General features: G+C 39.5%; 1 protein-coding gene across 1 annotated transcript; it reads right to left on the bottom strand.

Moving 5' to 3' along the window:
* Positions 1–1,810: 1,810 nt before the first annotated feature.
* LOC108668770 (regulator of G-protein signaling 2-like) lies at positions 1,811–19,127 on the bottom strand. Its single transcript, XM_018156021.2, has 4 exons — positions 18,290–19,127; positions 14,035–14,162; positions 12,925–13,088; positions 1,811–4,734 (listed from the first exon to the last, which is right to left on the bottom strand). The coding sequence occupies exons 1-4, from the start codon at positions 18,394–18,396 to the stop codon at positions 4,543–4,545; spliced, it is 591 nt and encodes a 196-aa protein (XP_018011510.1). The 5' UTR covers positions 18,397–19,127; the 3' UTR covers positions 1,811–4,542.
* Positions 19,128–19,965: the final 838 nt, after the last annotated feature.

Here is a 19,965-nt window from a genome sequence, read left to right as displayed (position 1 = left end):
AGATCGGGTTCCAAAGGCCGGATCCCCTGTGAATCAAGTCACGAAAAGTTCAAGAATCGGCAACAGGCCATGGGCCTATCCTATTTCTTCAACGCCGACGCTTCTATTCTATTCATTCTATACGACAAGCCAACATGGGATGTCCTTAACATAACAAACCATAATTTTTGTCAATCCTGTAACGCGGATTGCAAAAAGACGAGTTACACCGTGACCATCACTGTCCTAGGTATCGGCATGTAGAAGTAGAATAGTCAATCACAAGTAGCTTATTGATAAAATCAATACATTATTTGAGTAGTTTGCCATTCAATCCATATGACGTTCATATATTGGCCCCATCCGCTTCAGCACAATTAGTATATAGCATTCCTACCACTGAGTCAGATTCTTGCTGACCTATCACCTTTCTCTGCACGCCATCGATAGTCAATGAGCTACTCATGTTAAAAAAATATAACAAATAAATACGCACAAATAGATTCCCACAGAATGCATAACTTCTTAGAGGTAACTGTTAATATATACAAGGCCGTTTTTTATGTCTATGGTGTTGTCTTCTGACATGCTGGCAAGCCTCTTATTACGAGATCCATTGAATACCGCCCGGTTTGCCGGTCTATGCCCTTCCTGCATATTTGCCCAGATTATGAAGCGATAAAACAAGTGAACATAACACCTTGATCTAAGGGCATCCCACACTTAACAGCGTTTTCAGCGTTAGGAAAACCGTTAAGACAGTTTGCCGATTTTTCACATGGCAGAACATTCTCATTCTCAGCTTGTTGCGGTCTCGAACACGGAAATCACTGATCTAATTTTTATGAGCTTAACCGCCCGACCTTCACGACGATTCTGACCAGAGCTATCGCAGGTAGCTGAGATCGAACTCCTAACTCTCTGCTCTAATCTTGATACTCTGAACTGTAACAACTGAGCCACCCTGCCATTCCACTGGAATTTGTTTGTTAGGTCAGTTTTTATCATTACGCGCTCGCTCTTCATTCGATTAATACCAGCCTGCAGGCTACGTACCAACACAACACGCTGGGTTGCGAGCTGTCCTAGAGAAAGACAGCTATTCGTACTTGATAGAAGCAAGCCGTCGCAAAAGAAGAGCATTCTGTGTTGGGTCCCTCAAGGATCTGTCCTCTCACACACATTAAAACGTTGCCTGCATGAGTTACCCGTTTCATCAGACAACAAACTCGCAGTGAACAATATGATGAACCCACACTTCCTGGAGTTGTCAGTACTGGGAAGGCATATCATTACATGTACGATGGATGACACATATGATCACGCAGCAGAAGCGCAGAAAGGATATAGCATCACGGTATATTCGAATGTATATCAGAAAATTTCGTTACATTCGCTTAATTTAGGTTCTTAGGACTTGGTGGATTGTCGATATCATCGACAGTCGCAAGTTTCGCAGAAATAAATGAATGGGTAGAGAACGTTTGTATGAAGAGAGATATACTGTTGGAGGCAGGCGCGTCGCTATGAAATGCGAGTTTATTATTTTTCGCAGACCCTAAGCAAAATACACACCAGCATTCACACACCATTTAATAATTTTGAAAGCATTTGTGTCAACGCATCATCAAGAGACAATATAGTAAATTGCTTCAATTAACGCAATTAACCTATATAAAATATCAATTAAAAATTATGCAAGTCAAGAATGATATGAAGTGTCATTAGGTTTGCCAAGACCTAATAATGTGAACCATATGCAAGTCCAGCAAACACGACTAAACTAGTTCTTTCTTCTGTGCTTTCAATTAAGGATAAAAAGTAGAAAGTGTTATATTCTATACATTTTATTGAATTAAGTAAGTCTGTAGTTCATAACATCACAATATTGGATACATGATAACCTCTTAGAGGTGGAATGAATTTGTTAAGGAATGCGCAACACATGCTAGCGATTGAAAACAATAATATTTTAGGCAATAAATAAGATATCAACGAATATATTAGACGAATGACCATTATTAAAACGAATCGAACAAAAAAAATAGTAAACCTGAGATCATGCAGTCGTTATCGACAGCACACACGAGATCGCGCAGTCGTTATCAACAGCATACACGAGATCGCGCAGTCGTTATCAACAGCATACACGAGATAACAGCATACTATAATTTTTCACTATTGCCGATGTCATAATACTGTTCGTACTCCCGGTGTCAATCACGGCCTTTATTTGTCGGTTCAATATGTTAAGCGTAATTTTAAACGAGGTTTTCAAGTGCTCTTGCTGTCTTTCCATTTCTTCAACTTGCTTCTCTTCACTCTCTTAACGGAAATCTCTTCTCTATATCCTGGCCGATCTTCGGATGCCTTCATTTTGGGGCTAGGCGATGCCAGGTGTCATGGGGCTAGGCAAGTCTTGCCATTAGTTTTAGTTTGTAATTTTTTCCCACATAAGTTGGTGCTTCCTTTGCAATTTCTATCGCGTACGCAATGCATTTTCCGTGCGAGATCGCGCAGTCATATCAACAGCATACACGAAATCAACATAACATAAATGTGTGTATCAAGTGTATTTGACACGCGAGTTCTGGCAAGCGTCACATTAGAACTCAGGAACGATTGTCAGCTCAGTCAGAATTCAGGTAGAAGTTATTTTTTCAATAGCATAAAATTCATCAACTCTATTTCAACATCATGGTTGACACTGCATTTAAGAATACACACGATACAAGTAAAATTTTTGTGATAAACATTAAATTAATTTGATGATTTCAGTATTAATTTAGTGGTTAATAGCATAAATAAATATTAATTTAGAGGAGAATATGATAAATAAAATATCAATTCAGTGGTCATCACAGCGCATACGAACATATTCGAGAACTTAATACTGTGTAGAAAAGCGAACCTGCTTCATGGAGCTAAACACTGACACAAATTGAAAATTTACGCAATCCAGTCTAAAAACTTCATTGTAACATTCAGTAATTCGTCAATTCTGAAAAAACGATATCGTATCATTGACACGAAAATCATCATACACCGTCTCTCGCAATAAATATCACATTAAAACATCAAGATGTCACTGCCTGAACGAACTGAACACGGACACAATTAGACGAAGTTTTAATTTAGAAAAGACGATTAAAATAAGTATTCCTATCTCTGTAAACGGATAATGACTAGAATAAAGTGAAATGAACAGAAGTAATGATTTTAGCGAGCGAATGAATTAAAAAAAATTATTAAAACGTTATCTAACCAACCAAAGTGCTGCACACACCATTAAATACAATTTATTATAAACTAAATATGAAAAATATTGATTATTTTAAGGTGCCACTGAAAAATAGTTGAACATGAACATTTCGTCTGGCAATCGGGCGAGAATGAACGTTCAAAAGCGCTGAAGTTTCGCAAGGGTTAACGGGTTACTGCGGTACGGAAGGCAGGTTTTGGGTGCTACAAGAACAACAATAATGGTTGGTGGGATTTAAATGTAAATGAGATACAGGGTAAATAGTAAAGGCTAGCTAGCTTGAATTGCAAGGTGACGATGATGGTCATGAAACAACCCTGCCAAATCTGTGACGGTTTCTGGCTGTTGTTAATAAAAAATCAAGATTACTATGAGCGGAAGTAAATTACTGTAACGTGATCGTAATTACCGTGACCTGAAAATAAAATGATAATTATGACATGATAATGATTACCGTGACATGATCATCATTACTGTTACATAATCATCAGTAATATGATAGGATCATAACCACTGCGACAGTATAAAGATCATCAGTAGATGACTGGAGTGGAGGACACCGGAAGCTCCAAAGGGATTGCAGTCGTACGAGACTTCAGAGATCATGCACACGCCTAGCATCTTAAGCCAAACCTCTGAATTCTGGGAGTAAAAGTTCCTTCAGATTGGCGCATGAGTCAGACGACAGGATCTTATGCAGGCCGAACAAGTTCTGAGGAGTGCCGCCTACAGTCACATCGCTGTCACCTTCGTCACACACCCCCCGCCACAAAACGTAATGTTTTTATCTACTCAAAATATGAAACCGATCGGACAATAATTATACATGATTTAAATTAACATACTATAATTATTGACATACGAATGAATTTTCTGTTTTAATTGAACCATTAGGATTCCAACGTAGCCATAGATTGCATCTAACCTCTGTCAGCGGCCAGGAAGGGATTCGAAGGGAAGAGCAGTTGATAGCTCCTATGAAGATGAATGACTCTAGGTTTTCTAAAACTAGTAACAAATTATTATAGGCTTATAAATAGGTATCAAACTATTAAAAGGATTTTTATGTACAACTGTACACTTTCACTGGGAAGCTTGATGATCGCAAAAGTATTTAATTTTCTGAGAGATATTTCCTTGACGCGATTCTTCCGCTTCTTTGGTAGTGTTGTAAACACAAGCTGCAGTGTGGTGGAGCACTCGCTGCGATGTACCTTGATGCTAAATCATGCTCTCCAGCCTTATAATATTTCATACAAATAGACTTTCAAATATAGATAATGTGAAAGAGAAAAATCTAATTAATATGTTACTGTGGAAGAATCTGGAACCGGATTTAGCAATTCCCGATATAGTTCACTTTGCAAAAATCTGCTATAGGAATCAGACTCCATGATGGTCTGTATCCTCTTCTGGGCGACGTCGAATATGGTCTTGTCGGCGCTGTTGAGATTCTCTGCAATGACGTTACGTGTTGCGGGGTCCAGGTTTATCTGGGGAAGAAGAAATGAAACTTTGAGTATAGGAAACTGCATCCTAATAACTCAACATAATAAAGAAGATGGAACCACAATTACGATGTACACGACCAAGTCTATTCATGCAAATGAGAACTCCCGGTTTATTGAACTTATAAAGATGCCAGGACGTTCTTTGTCAGAGGCAAAGAAAAGAATGGAGAAGCATGTCTACTATGTACGAGGTCATGCACCAAACAGACCATGAATTATGGCATGAGTCAATCTTTAAATAAAAAGATCTTAATATAAGTCAGTATAAAGTTAGTTGTATCTAAAATATGAACGACTCGGGCGATAATGGATAACATGTTATTGATATTAATATCGAGATTCTGCGAACCGGGTGGTAGCACGTGTTGATATGTTTGTTATACGCAAACGCGGACTGCAATTTAAAGCTGAGGGCCAGTACGACTGAGGCGCGCAGGTCTGCTTTAAAGCCAATATCTAGTTAAAGCATAACTGAAAATTAAAGGAAAAAAACCTTGATACGAGTTAAAATATTTCTTTCATCGCAATTTTGAGTTTTTATGTGTTTTGATACGACTTTCGGGTAGAATTATTGATCTTACACATACCTTATTAGACAGCAAATCAAAAATTTTCTATCTATAAAGGTAAACATACAAAGCCGCGAACTCGAATGAGAATGAAGTTCCGTGTTGTTGAACGCTACACATCATAATATCTTCGTCGGCAATAAACTACACATCATAATATCTTCGTCGGCAATAAACTATTATTTCACATTAGTTTTGAACGCTTCACATCGTAAAACCTTCAACGACAATAAACTAATAGTTCACATTAGTTTTGAACGCTTCACATGGCAATACCTTCAACGATAATAAACTAATAGTTCACATTAGTTTTGAACGCTTCACATCGCAATACCTTCAACGACAAACTAATAGTTCACATTAGTTTTGAACGCTTTACATCGCAATACCTTCAACGACAAACTAATAGTTCACATTAGTTTTGAACGCTTTACATCGCAATACCTTCAACGATAATAAACTAATAGTTCACATTAGTTTTGAACGCTTCACATCGCAATACCTTCAACAATAATAAACTAATAATTCACATGAGTTTTGAACGCCTTCACATCGTAAAACCTTCAACGACAAACTAATAGTTCACATTAGTTTTGAATGCTTTACATCGCAATACCTTCAACGACAATAAACTAATAGTTCACATTAGTTTTGAACGATTTCTATCGCAATACCTTTGTCGGCAATAAACTAATAGTTCACATTAGTTTTCTCACCGACGTGCCCGGAAGGGATGACCACACAATAAAGAAGTGGTGGCACGTGGCTCTGAGAATTCACCGCATAAAAGCCGGCAGCGAAAATAGAAAACATTGTCATTGAGAGGCTTTAGGTAACGCTGACAATAAGATGACAGTGGTGATCTCTTTTCAATACTGCCAGGAACCTGCAAGATCCTAAAATTTCAGGTCTTCAGAAAATGTGTGTATTGGTTACTAAAAAAAAAGCAGAAAAGTTCAGTGGTTTCAGATCACGTGTGTACTCGTCGCAAAGAAGCGGCGTGGATTGCATTTATTAATATTATGGCCCGATTTAGTACCACAAACGTCAATTCTAGATACAATTTTACTGACACGTGTTGCACGTTTCAATGGTGACTGAAATTTAGAAAGAAAGAAAAAATGAAGAGAAACAGCCCTCGGACACAACGTAGTGAAATCAGAGTGAATATCATTGTTCTGGTCTGAAATTTCTCGTTGAAAATAAAGCGAGAGTCGCATTGGGTTGATTTGATAAATCATATGTAAGTGATGCCTGACACCGGTCACGGTTTACGGTAATGCGAAATCCGCCAATGTGAATCCGTGTTATTAAGCATTCAGGCACGATATAATATGGGGACAATCTATACGACACTCCTTGCTCACTGCACGATGTGCAATGAATTAAGCTAAATAACGTAGGAGCAAGTCAGCTAGTCCCGTAACGCGATATATTCCTGCAAACATTGAGCAAATTGCAATCTCAGACATGAGTAGAAGCATAGCAATCGTGTACGTTCAGTTCACGGGAAGAGATGTCAACACAACGTACAAACACCCAACAAAGTATAGCAATACCCGGACCTTGCCCGTCCCGATGTCGTGTAAGGAAGTCTTTGGTTTTCGCGTCTGGTGTCGCGCAGTTCTTAGCGGAAGTCGTGGCACGTCAGCGCTTACGTGAACGCGCTTCTAGAGAATGGCGTTTCCTTCAATTAATCTATACATCGGTGCTTGGTGTTTACAATGTTTTAGCCAATTAAATATCATTTAAAGGTTCGTATAATGTCCGCCATAAGCGATGCCGCATACACAATTCAGCTGCCGCCGCATCTTCTTCAACTCAAGGCCGTTCACCGAGTCGATAATCTCTTGCACGAAGCGCCGCGCCGACGCCCTTTAACAATATCCGAGGCAACAATAAATTTTGCACCCAGTGCACGAAGTATAGCTCATCTTGATGCCGCTTGTCGCAAGGGAGAGAGAATACCATCACTTTAGTGTGACCAGCAACCAAGTGCATTGTGCATGCAGCAGCGTGTGGACATGACGCACGAGAGAAGACGGTCCAGCAATTATGTTGTCGCCGCCCCAGACGCCCCGACTCGTGTATCATGAACCGGTGTTTCGAGAATCGCTGTGACGTCACCGTCACAACGAAGCATCGCTGCGACGTCATCGGATGAGATTCACGGCATCAGAATGCGTATTATTTTTTAGAAAAATTGCCACTTGGATTCGCGGATACGTAATTAAAACAACGGCATTCTAATTTTCATCTTACGTAAGTCCAGGCTTGATAGTGGACTGGAGACAAATCTATATAAGTTATTTTAAATATCCGCGTAATTTTTCAATCCTGAATTATGATTTTTACTCGGAAAATAATTGGTATTTTGGCAAACGCGTAATAGCATGACGAAAACAGTGATGAATTAATATAATTCGATAGAAATTATATAATAATTATACTTGGACATATATATACATATATAAAATAAATTATAATTCAGAATATCATAGTCTCATGCTGCCAAATAGTACTCTGCATACAGGAAAGTGTATATTCATGAAGCCGGAGTCACATGATTCATTCCGCAACACTGATCTCGCGACGCTGATTTATGTGTCCGGTGCATGCATGCGCGTAGCCAAGCTTCATACAACTTATGGCTTCCGCTGACTCAAGAAACTTCAGAAGAAAATTACCATGATTACTATGGCCATAAAATTTAAAAATATGAATGCATGCATAGGTTATAGTTAACAACGATCATATCATGTTGTGAGAGGACTACACCGAAGGCACTATATAGCAGATTACTGCCAGACATTGGAATCCCAAGTACAATAATTTATCTAGAGGAAAATATTGTAATGTGACACTTTAGATAGCTTTAAACGGGAGACAGATTACGCTCACTGTCGGTCACAAGACGCAGCCAATATTCCCGATCTAATTTGTAGACTAATCGTGAGTGAGCTTGTCTCGACACATGTTAATCAAGAGCCTAAGTTAGAAGCCGTGCAGTCTGCGGGATATAATTTAGAGGAGCCGCCTCACCAAGATATAATGTCGCTCTTCTGGCCCGCGTCCAAGTGAGGGGGCAGTTCGGTCAAGGTAGAACGTCTTAATCTTACATTAATGCTTCCTGGGACCTTCGGTGATACGAACTGTCGTTATACAAGTGTTATACAACGCTCCCTGTGTACGACCTGTCGTTATACAAGTGTTATACAACGGACCTCGTGTACGACCTGTCGTAACACAAGTGTTATACAAAGCTCCTCGTGTTGACCGGTCACTATACAACAGATCTCGCGACAAGTTAATGCCTGGAATTCTAAAGCTGGAGCACGCGCAGATGATGATAGGAAATCCCTATCGTGGTATGGAGATAATGAGACACCATGAGACACGAGCTAGATTCGAGTTTTCTCGGAAAAATATCACGTGCAGTGGTTTGTCCTACGATACACAATGACTATCGCGATAAAACTCACGGGTTTGTCCCACCCACAATACACAATAACTATCGCGATAAAACTCAATGGTTTGTCCCACAATACACAATAACTATCGCGATAAAACTAAATGGTTTGTCCCACAATACACAATGACTATCGCGATAAATCTCACGGGTTTGTCCCACAATACACAATAACTATCGCTATAAAACTATCACTTTGACGTCCTCAACTCGAGATGCAAATTCTTTTAAGGACGTAACATGAGCAGCGAGGGTGAACACGACCGACGCGAGTATCTGGTATCGGCCTCATAAGGTGACCTCAATATCTTACCATGAAAAGAAAAGTCTGGATTCTGCCTTATTTAGCTTGCGCATCCACTAACAAAATGTTCGAAAATTTTACGTACGTTTTAAACAGATATTTTGTTATTTTGTAGTTATTCTTGTCAAGTTAGCGGATGCAAGGCAGCTTATCTATGCCGACCTCCTCTCGCGATCCCGCTGCGCAGTGCGCAGCACAAGACGGTCGTCAACAAAAAATACAATATTTTTCTAAAAATTGCAATGAAAACAATAACTTCCTAAAATACTTGCTTTATTTAGGATAACTGAGTAGAGTACACAAAGTAATATACGAGAGGAAGCATTTCCGCACCGCTAATGTACTTGTAAAAATGGTGCGCGATCCATGTAAAGACAGAAGTGATAAGAAAGAATATTTTGGCGCAATATCCGAGTTTAAACCAAGCAACTGAAGACGAATTAATCAAAACAAGATAGCAACTCACACATGCACAAGTCAGCGATGACTAGTGGACTTAAAGACTTAATAAACTTAATGATTTAATAAATTCAGTCCCAGTCAGTGAGATGAAATCATGCATCAGTCAATATGACTGACAGCTCTTTCCTTCGTACGCCATCATAACAATCTAATAAGTATATATAATAGAAGTGCGACATGGATGTCTCGTTGTTGCGGTTCTGAATCGACGAAGCGTAATGCAGAATTCTAGAAACATGTAAAGTCCACGATTAACGTTGATTTTGATAATCTTATGATATAGAAAACTTTCGAAATGCATAAAAGCTTGCAGACAATACTCAAATATAAACGACATTTTGCTTCTTTTACTTTATCCGTTACTTGTACACAATAAACCAAACAATCCATAGTTCGTTATAGTGTGCAAGCTACAGGTTAGTGGCGATATATTAACATTGCTCAGAATTTAATCTCAACAAATTATAAGCTGAATTATTTGTCGAACAAGCACCAAATAACGACATTAATGGAACTTCAAATTTGCGTGCAAACAAACGCGCATGCGTAGAAACGAACACGGCGCATTCGACACGATGGTTCCGGCCGGATGACTCGCGAGTGGCTAAAGTGGTACGAGGCCGCCGGGAATATCGGATAGGAATAACGTAAGTGACATTAATGATCTTGTGGAAACCTGAGACAAGAAATGACGAATATACGTTAATGTTTGAAGGTACGTATTACGTGTAAAAACAGGACTATTTTTAGGACTTCAGATGATTGGTTTAATGCGACGAAGTTCGATGGGTGTTGAAGAAAATGTCAATATTTTTGACGAGAAAATACAGAAATTTGAAAAAAAAATAAAATAACGACACAGAATTGATGAAAAATTGAAAACACTAAATCAAAAGGTCCATACCCTTTTTGATATCAGCAGAGAAGAATCACTGAACTCGAGAACAAAGTCAGAAACTCAAAACAGACCAGGGTCAATGTACTCGGTTGCAGTGCCGACAAAAGACATTCAACAAACCATCACAAGGGCTACGGATTTCAAAGGCATCGCTTATGTCGCTAAACAATCCGAGGTAACCTACACACCACGCATCCGTAAACACGCTCGGACCGCCCCCTTCTGTCACGCGACCTCGAGGATAAAAAGGACGCATGAGGAAGCACAGGACGTTCAATTTACTCTCAGTTGCTTGCAGCCGAGCGGATATTAGAGCTTATGATTTACTCATCGTAAATGCTACGGGAAAATTCATAAATTTGTTGGCATGCAATTCAATTAAAAGCCCCGCTTATCGTATTTAGTTATAAAATGAAGTCAACGGATAGATCTTTTCCATGCTGATGGTTGCGGAAAAGCTTTTTGAGTAGATAACTTGCATCCTTTACCAAAGTGACCACCGGTGCACTGAGAGTACATAATATTTGCTGATTACTACAATCAAACAATCTTGCGATAATTAAAAATGGATACATGGCTCACTATGAACTATTCTCCGAAATTACGCGCAAGAAAGTAATGCCATGAATAATATTCTCTTAACTCATATTCTGGAGGATACAATTCCTAAAAGTTTAGTCAGAACGAACCGGTTCGGCGCATTCGCCGGATGCACGAGCGCCACGCCGTGGCAGCATATGTCAGCGGAGGATGCATATCGCATCCACGCGATAAGCCTGCATAAGAACGCCACTTAATTTGAAATTAGTAGCCTTATTCTCACAATCTTTTCTATTATTTCGATGCAGACAAATGAGCGCCAAAACTTGTACGAACCGGAGAAGTCATGCATGTGCAATTAGAATCCAGCAACTGGCTATACAAATTACAAACGTACAAATTAAGTTAATTAACATGGATAAATGTGAAATTATTCCGAGCAACGGAGCTGTTCTTCGACTGACCACAAATACTCCGGGCAAGAAAGGTATCTTCTAACTGTTTTTATTCAAGAAGTTGCCAGTCATTGAGCGAAATGACTAATGACGTCAGTAGTAGAACGCGTCTGGCGGGGTCATCCTAATTCATGCGGCAAGCGCTGTCAAATGACACCACGACAAGACTACTAAAACCGCTGAGGCAAATGACATGGCAGGGACGCTGGCGGCCAACTAATCGCCAGTTGGCAGTATTTATGCACAATTTTTTGGAGTTCATGAGGTTATTGCCTCCACATGCTCGTCCTTCTTCCCTGTACTACTGACTAGACTCGGGTTACAGAAGTCGGAGTGGGAAACTACCTCGCCGTGATAATAGGCTCCTTGAGGAAGCCCAAAAAGTAAATGAATTTTCAAGATAACTTCACCTAGCATTGAAACTAACATACAAAGTAATTTATATGCTCATTATTCAATTTTAATATTAATTTTTAATTAAGAACGATTTGCTCTCATGATGTAAAAAGCACTTCGGCCTTCGGGTAAAAAATCAGCAAGATTTAATTTTTAATTTCAATCATTCTCCACACCATCAAACAGCAATCCGAGGGAGTTCCATTTTCAAAATTACAAATACTAAGTTGCATGACAAACGCACACAAAAACAGTCATTTTAACGAACCACATTAGCTTATCATGCAGAACACGTACAAGCGAATGACGTCAAGAAAAGCTCTTATCACTAAAGAAGTAATCTTCTCTCCTCAAAATACCACACAGACGCGATTATTTAGTCTGGTGGATTATATAGACGATGTAGACCTGAGCAGTGCAACAGATCTTTCCTTCTTATCAATATATGTGACTGGACTTGGACATGATTACCTACGCTAATAGAGATAAACAACGCAAATTTCAAAACATTAAAAACATTGGAATTATATAATTATTTGTTGTATTTTGACGCTCGATTGTTCATCTTAAAAACAGCACAGCGCGGGTGAAAAATCACCAACATCACTGCTAAGGATTTATTCTTAGTTCAAGGCACCACTTAGAAACGAGGACAGTTCTCGATGACGATGCAATGTCCACTGAGTCAAGGATGAGCAGCATTCATCACACGCACATTCATCACACGCACATTCATCACATGAATATACTTTAAGCAATGAATCGAGCTCACTGACAAACAGTGTGGAACAAACACATACCGCATCTAGCAACTTGTGATCAAGAAAACTTGTACGAACGATTTATACGCTATACATGTACTTGATTGACTTAGCAAACTCATTGGAATGGAGATATTTTCGTTTTTTTTTTAACTTTAATTACCGCTGCCATCAAACAACACAGAAATTTCAAACGATAGAGTAGAACGTTAGTTGAGATCACAAATTTTGTAGCCACAATAACACGTTGTAAATCCAAGCCTCATTAAATGGATATAAAGAACTTATACAGGGGTTAAGCAGAGGTTGAGTACTCACTTCCTTAGGGGCTTGTACAGCAACATAGTCGGCGTGAATTTTTGATGCTTTCGCAGGCATTTTGTTTGGTCGCGTTCTCCTGTACTCCTCAACAGCCAACCAAAACTCGACATTTTCATCGCTAAATTCACGTTGAAGGAACGCCCGGAACAAAGCTTGTCCATCTGAAACAAAGAAGCAATGCAAATTAATCACACATCATACTTCATCCTTTCAAATTTATTCGCATAAACACTATGAATATTGAAATTTTGATGGCCTAACTATCCCAGCATAAGTTAGACGCATTTATTATACTATAATTGGATCTCTACAGGAACCAATTTCAAGTCCCAATAAATAAAGACTGACGGGTATAATCTGGCAGACCCAACAACGCATCAAACTCGGGTCAAAAGCAGGCAGTCGAGCGCGACGTACGAGCCTCAGTTGCGCTTATTAATCAGTGGGAATTATTTTGAACGAATTCGAGACGCCAGGGGAAGATCTGTCGGGGATTTTACCCTCGCAAGCCCGGTCGCCCCATGAACATGTTTATGGGCACAGGCGCGTGTGCTGCTCACGGAACTGCCGTCGGGTTAAATGCCAGCAAAACAGACGCGCATTTTGGTCAGGAATTCAAGCTTGAAAAGTCATGGCGTCACGAGGAATTGAGATTAGAAGAATAAAAAGGAGTGAGTTCAAGATGAAACAGTTTGAGTTTACGTAACGATATCGCTGGAAGACGCCATTCTATAGAAAATGGGAATGATGTATGTATCATTACATACATCATTCCCATTCCATTCATTTTATATATATCATAATGATATATGTAAAATACATCATTATCTATTTTAATGACGAATATATTTAAGCTGACTAAGATTTCAGATGAATGAGTTTTTTTTTGAAAAGCGACATGAATTAATGGTCTTTCTTGGAACATTACTCCTACAATAAATTGAGGAGCCGGCCTCACTCTTCAATAAAAATCCTGAACTGCATAGTACACAAACAAACGTACAATGAGAGCAAAATTGCTCATTGCAACGATCAATATGAACGCATAACAACTTAAAGAAATAAACTCTTGTTCATCACGGTAAAATCTATTAGTTTTCTACTCACACTTCGACTCCATGAGTGCGTGGAAACTTTTGGCCCAGGACTGAGCCTCCTCAGGCATGGGCCGTACACTGGCCGCTTGACCGTCTCCTTTGCGTCTCAACCAACCCAGTCTTAGGCGCATGTCGCTCCTGCACACAAACAATATTAGTGATGAGATGCAGGCATCCTAGGGCTGTATCCTATTTACCGAGCTATGTTGGCATTTCCTGTATCCTAGGGTTATATTATACTAGGATTAATGTCATGGTTGTCAAGGGTTGAGTGTCAATGGTTAATTGACAAGGGTTATGTGTCAAGGGTTACGTGACAAGTGTTAAGTGACAAGGGTTATGTGTCAAGGGCTAAGTGACAAGGGTTAAGTGTCAAGGGTTATGTGTCAAGGGTTACGTGACAAGTGTTAAGTGACAAGGGTTATGTGTCAATGGTTAATTGACAAGGGTCAAGTGTCAAGGGTTATGTGTCAAGAGTTAAGTGTCAAGGGTTAATTGTCAAGGGTTAAGCGTCAAGGGTTGTATTGTGGGGAGAATCAGGGAAGTGAGGCTACTGCGTCAACAGGAAAAGGGTTGGTCAAGGCCAAGTCAAGGCGGAAAATAACGTTGTAACACACCCACTAATGTTTCCTCAAAAGAAAAATTAGTTACATCAATTTTTACTCTGTTGATGAAAGAATCGATAATGATGATTAAATGTAAGCAATGCAGAAGGATGTCAGAAACAAACTAGAACGGACTGTCGAAAGAGTTACAACTTTAAAACTACTAATGATGCGTGGAGGTTCAAGGAAGTGCTTCAGTCAGTTCCCGGAACGCCGGAAGGAAAAACGTTCAACTTCAATTTCAGCTCAAGAGGCTGAGCAGCGACTGATGGGGACACGTTACTTGACTAGATATAAAATATACAAGTGTCAGCTACGGTAGACTAGCAGACGACATCGGCAGTACGCAACGCAAGCTTAAAAATAGAGTAACGTCTTCGATTTTGATAAGCCTACATTGATAGTTTACTGATAGATAATTGCTAGGCCTCTCTTGTCACTATATTCTATTTTAAACCCAACACCCTTCTGAGGTGATGACGTTCGCTCGATGGACGTCAGTACTGTATTGTGCAAGCATTAAACGACTTTCGTCAGGAGTGCCGTAGACCAGTTACTTGTAAAACAAACGTCATGGCCTACTAAAAATTTACGAGGACCGAGAAGGAATAGCGTTCAATGTCCACCAAAGAAGTTAATTTGTCAAGTATACTGATGAAACGCTCTTCAGTAATGTACCCATGCACCATTCACATTCAAGACGTCAATGATGGCTTTCGGTGTGACATTCCTTTAAGAACGACAAATGAATTATTTCTTCAATACAGTTGCACAAATAAGATCTGGAGTGGCTCCTTGGATAGACCTGATAAATACAATGATCACAACTCGTAAGATTAAACCCTTAGAGTACTGATAGGACCTCTCGTTACAAAGCCATCAGGTATGAATATCCTTGACGACAGTAAATGTATCCGTAAACAAAGGGTTAAATTGAAAGAGCCCTTACTCCCAGTTCAAATTGGGAGCCTTATTCCGGAGATGAAAAATTCATTGAATCTAAAGTTTTAAAATGAAAAAATTGCATTTATTTTGAGTTGAACGTTACCCGCAGATACAACTTATAAACCAAGAAATGATTAAAATAATGAATTAGGGGCAAATAAAGAACATATAAATGAAAGAAAATGAAGCCAACGAATTGTTTCGACTTATGGGTCAGATATACTAACCATTTTTCCGACGATCAGGATTTTCAAAAAAGATTCTAAAGCAAAAAAAAAAAAAAAACTCAATCTGAATTCTAATTTGGAGCATCAAATCTGGTGTCGACGCCTCATCAGTAAATGGCCCTAAACACACATCCAGAATACAAAGGAAAATTCCACTACGCTAATCCTGATTCCCGAAACAAAGCGGAGGCGAAAGCTGCAGGAAGCGACGAGTGTCAGATCCATTCCACTTCAGCAGGCAGCCGCTTTTTTTCTGTCATGCAGCTCTTATCGTCGCCCTCTAACTTCTTCTTAAATTATTAATTGCAGGAAGCTTCCAAACAGCTAAATTTGGCAACTTTCCTAGCTCGCTGAAACGGCAGATCCCTTCCAGTTTCAGTGAAAGTTTTACATGAAAGTGGATAATTCGCCGAACAAATACTGAATAACGCAGGTTTCCAGAAAGTGAAAGTAACTATGTAGCAGAACACGTCATTAATGGCTATATAAGTGGAATATAAAACATATCTCATTTCCTGTTGTGAATCAAGTCTCATGACACGGTACGTGTCCAAGGCAAGACATGCATCAACAAGTTGCTGCAGCCGCCCTAGTGTCGCAGTGTCAGGAGCACAAACGGGATGCAGCTTGTTCAACAGGATTTGACATGCGCGCAATGAGGTCAAAAAATCCCCCTTGTTTTGCAACAGTGAGGATTCTAAACAGGTCACTAAAACATTCATGACTGGATTCATGTGATTTATTATTGAGCATGCAGTCGCGTCATTAATGCCAATGTAAGTATTTTATATACGTATATATTCTGTAAGTGACCAATCTTTTTTCTAAAAAAACATTTCACAACTTGACATTGAAGAAATTTTTTTATATTTTTCTCTACACACGAGTTGCTTCACATATTTTGACTGGCTGAAGGGCATCGAAACTTGTCCGCATTCAGACTAACAAAATACCTGGCAGATGATATTAGCCTACACTAGATTCCTACGATCTGGTCATGAAGCACTGTGAGCTGTTCAGATTGTTGTCGAAGAAATGAGAAAAAGCGCGTCCTATAGGATCTTAAAAAAACAATGATACACGGTCTGCATTAAAGTTACCTAGCAAGTATATTAAGAACGTAAAAATTTAAATTATAGACTTCCCTGTGCTAAAATTTGATTTTCCAAAATCAAGTTTGCCTTGATAGTCAGAGGCTACGAGATTCTAGCGACGACTCAAGAGTTGTATTGCTGACACCGATTAGCAGGAACGAATCTTTCAGCAATATATATATTAATAACAACGAAAAACATGGAGAAATCTTTAATCAATGTACATTACTGGCAGTGATTAACATCAACAAATCCAAATCTAAGGCCCTATTATGCTGACGAACAAAAAAGCACCGTGAGCACAAGGAAGGGTGATGCGCCTAACTAATCCTCAGGCTCCAAGAGCGGCAGTCATAGGCTACCCGCTTCACTGCAAATTTGACTATCGACCACAGCAATGCCGATCGCTTCGCAGTATAACAGCTGGATATCTCGCAAACGAAGGCGACAGTGAAAAAATTCTCGCGACTCATACATCACTGATTGGTGGTTATGCATGCAGATTCGAAGTTTCGTTCAAATCCTGTACAGTAGGATAGACTCGATAGAGTACATATTAGGCAGCTGACTCACTGCGAATTGTGGTCCGTATTGCTGTTCCGTAACTAGCAAAAGAAGGCGAAATCTAAAAAATGATCACGACATAAACATCACAGAAAGGTCCTATTGAACACGTGTGCAAAGTTTCATTGAGCTACGTTTACTAGTTTGGAAGATATTTTAGGCTCACTGAAGTCTGAACCTTGGAGACCGGCCGTATATACAGTATAAATGTCTGATACCGGCGATAAATCGCAGCAAACGTCCCATTTTCCTGCTAGCCCGGATATTGACATTGACACTATGTGCTCTAATTTTGTCGTTTCATGCGTTTTTGAACCTTGACCGCGAGAAGATGATCGCTTGGGCCATAAATACGACCAGGGGGATTGGCGTTAAAAGTTGTTTGACGCGTTACTGAGGCGATTAACGCTCTAAATCGGCGTTTATTTGGACTAGTCTGAAATTTTCTTCTTTATAATCATGCGGCGTTATGAAAAACTGAGATAAAACTGGATTTACAAGTATGTTGCAAAACGGGTTTAAGCAAGATGGAGCTAACTATTGTTTACATAAATATAAACAAATGAACTGGTTAATATATATAAACAAACAAACAAATGTAAACAAATGAACCCCCAAAACAATTTAAATATAGTGGTGTTGAAAACTGTTGATTAATAATGGGACTCAGGAAGTCTTCTCCACCCACTACGGACCCAATTTAGAAATAAACAATTTAATATTATTAATTAGAATCGAAGACCGTTTTCAAAAAAACGTCAGATTAATGACCAAATTCTGAGAAAAACCTATGACACAAAACTATAAGATGATATCACATGTAACCCCACCTTTTGTTGTATGCCAAAGTTTCAGCGATGGCCGAATTTATTGAACTGAAGGCATTTTTGGTCGCCTTAAGCGTGTCGTGACGAACGTCTGTGGCAATCATCCTCATTAGATCTTCTGTCGTTGCTTCTTTCCCTCCAAACGTTAGTCGAGTGCAGCTTAGGTTGGTAGGCACCGTAATACACGATAGCCTCAAAGGTCCACGAAGAATGCGCTTGAAAAGTTGGTTAAGTCTGTAATTCTGTAGGCACCGTAATACACGATAGCCTCGAAGCTCCAAAAAGAATACGTTTGTCGACTTCGTAATCTTGCAGGCACCGTAATACACGATAGCCTCAAAGGTCAACGAAGAATGCGCTTGAAAAGTTAGTTAACTCCGTAATTCTGTAGGCACCGTAATACAAGCTAGCCTTGAAGCTCCACGAAGAATACGTTTGAAACTCCGTAATCCCGTAGGCACCGTAATACACGACAGCCTCACAGCGACGTAGAAAATGGCAATTTGTGTAAAGCTTCTAATATAAAAGTTCTAAGACTGTATCTTCCACAGTGCACACAATGATCAGCACTATCTATGAGATTATTATACGGGATGGGATTTACGGTAGTGCAAGACTATCGTGAACAACGGCGTACTCTTTTGGAGAATTTCCAATCACCGTTTTCCTGTAGTTCTCACTGGTAGTATGCACTAACTTAAAATTGTAAACAGTTCAAAGTTATAAATAAAAACAGCTTAATTCCGCGATTGGATACTGTTGCAGTATCAAGACTGGTATAGAATATTCAGGCACCGCTAAACTACGCACTAGCACGACGAAGTAGCTGCAACCGTGCCGAACGATAGCTTCTAGAGGTCTGGCTTTGAGAGAGTTCTCTCGCCTTATATAACTAGCAGGTGTAGCCGCAGCTAAAGTAGCAGCAGCTCGTGGCGGTAAAACCGCGCTCGATCATTGGCCGGATGATGGAGCGTGTGAAGAGCATCTTAGGAACGTGTGCACGGAGAGGTTCTTCCTTGAAAATTTTCTTAAAATTGAACCTTTCATTCACTATTTACCTGAATGACATGCACGGAGAAGACCTGACTAAATATATTTTATTGATTGCGTTTAATCATATTCAAGAGATCCCCGTAAAACTTTTCAGGTACGAATGTACAGACAATTTGTTAAAACTTCTTGGCGTCACTTTTATTCCACTAATAAGCGCTTCCAGCCAATATTCTATAATCGAAGTTCAAATTAAAGAGGCAATAATTTATATAATGACCGACTTTTCTAGCTAGATTACGCCTAGGTCATGCAACTTGATGCGTCAACATTCAATAAAAACGAAAGTCAGGCTGATCCCTGTTAGGAGTGAACGAGGGTCCAGAAAATTTCCCTCTAATCCAAGTGAGGAGATTGTTCCTGCCTGAGCCTACCCTGGCTCCAGCAACGCATAGTTGGACGAAAATCAAATTGTTTCATCAAATTTAGTTAAACTGATTTTTTATACAATTGTGTTGAATACTTGTGGTGTCAGAGAGTTAGACTGATATATACATGAGCTATACAAGGGGTGCTCGAATTCGCGGTATACGAGCGCGTGATTTGAACAGACCGGGGTCTATACTTTCAAAAAAGTTAAGAGATCGTAAGTTCATCAGCCAATCATTGACGGCCTTTAAAGCAAAATC

Source organism: Hyalella azteca, unplaced genomic scaffold, assembly GCF_000764305.2.
Source record: "Hyalella azteca isolate HAZT.00-mixed unplaced genomic scaffold, Hazt_2.0.2 contig3312, whole genome shotgun sequence".
NCBI classification, from domain to species: Eukaryota; Metazoa; Arthropoda; class Malacostraca; order Amphipoda; family Hyalellidae; genus Hyalella; species Hyalella azteca.
The sequence above is the reverse complement of the archived record's forward strand: the minus strand, read 5'-3'. Positions and strand labels throughout refer to the sequence as shown.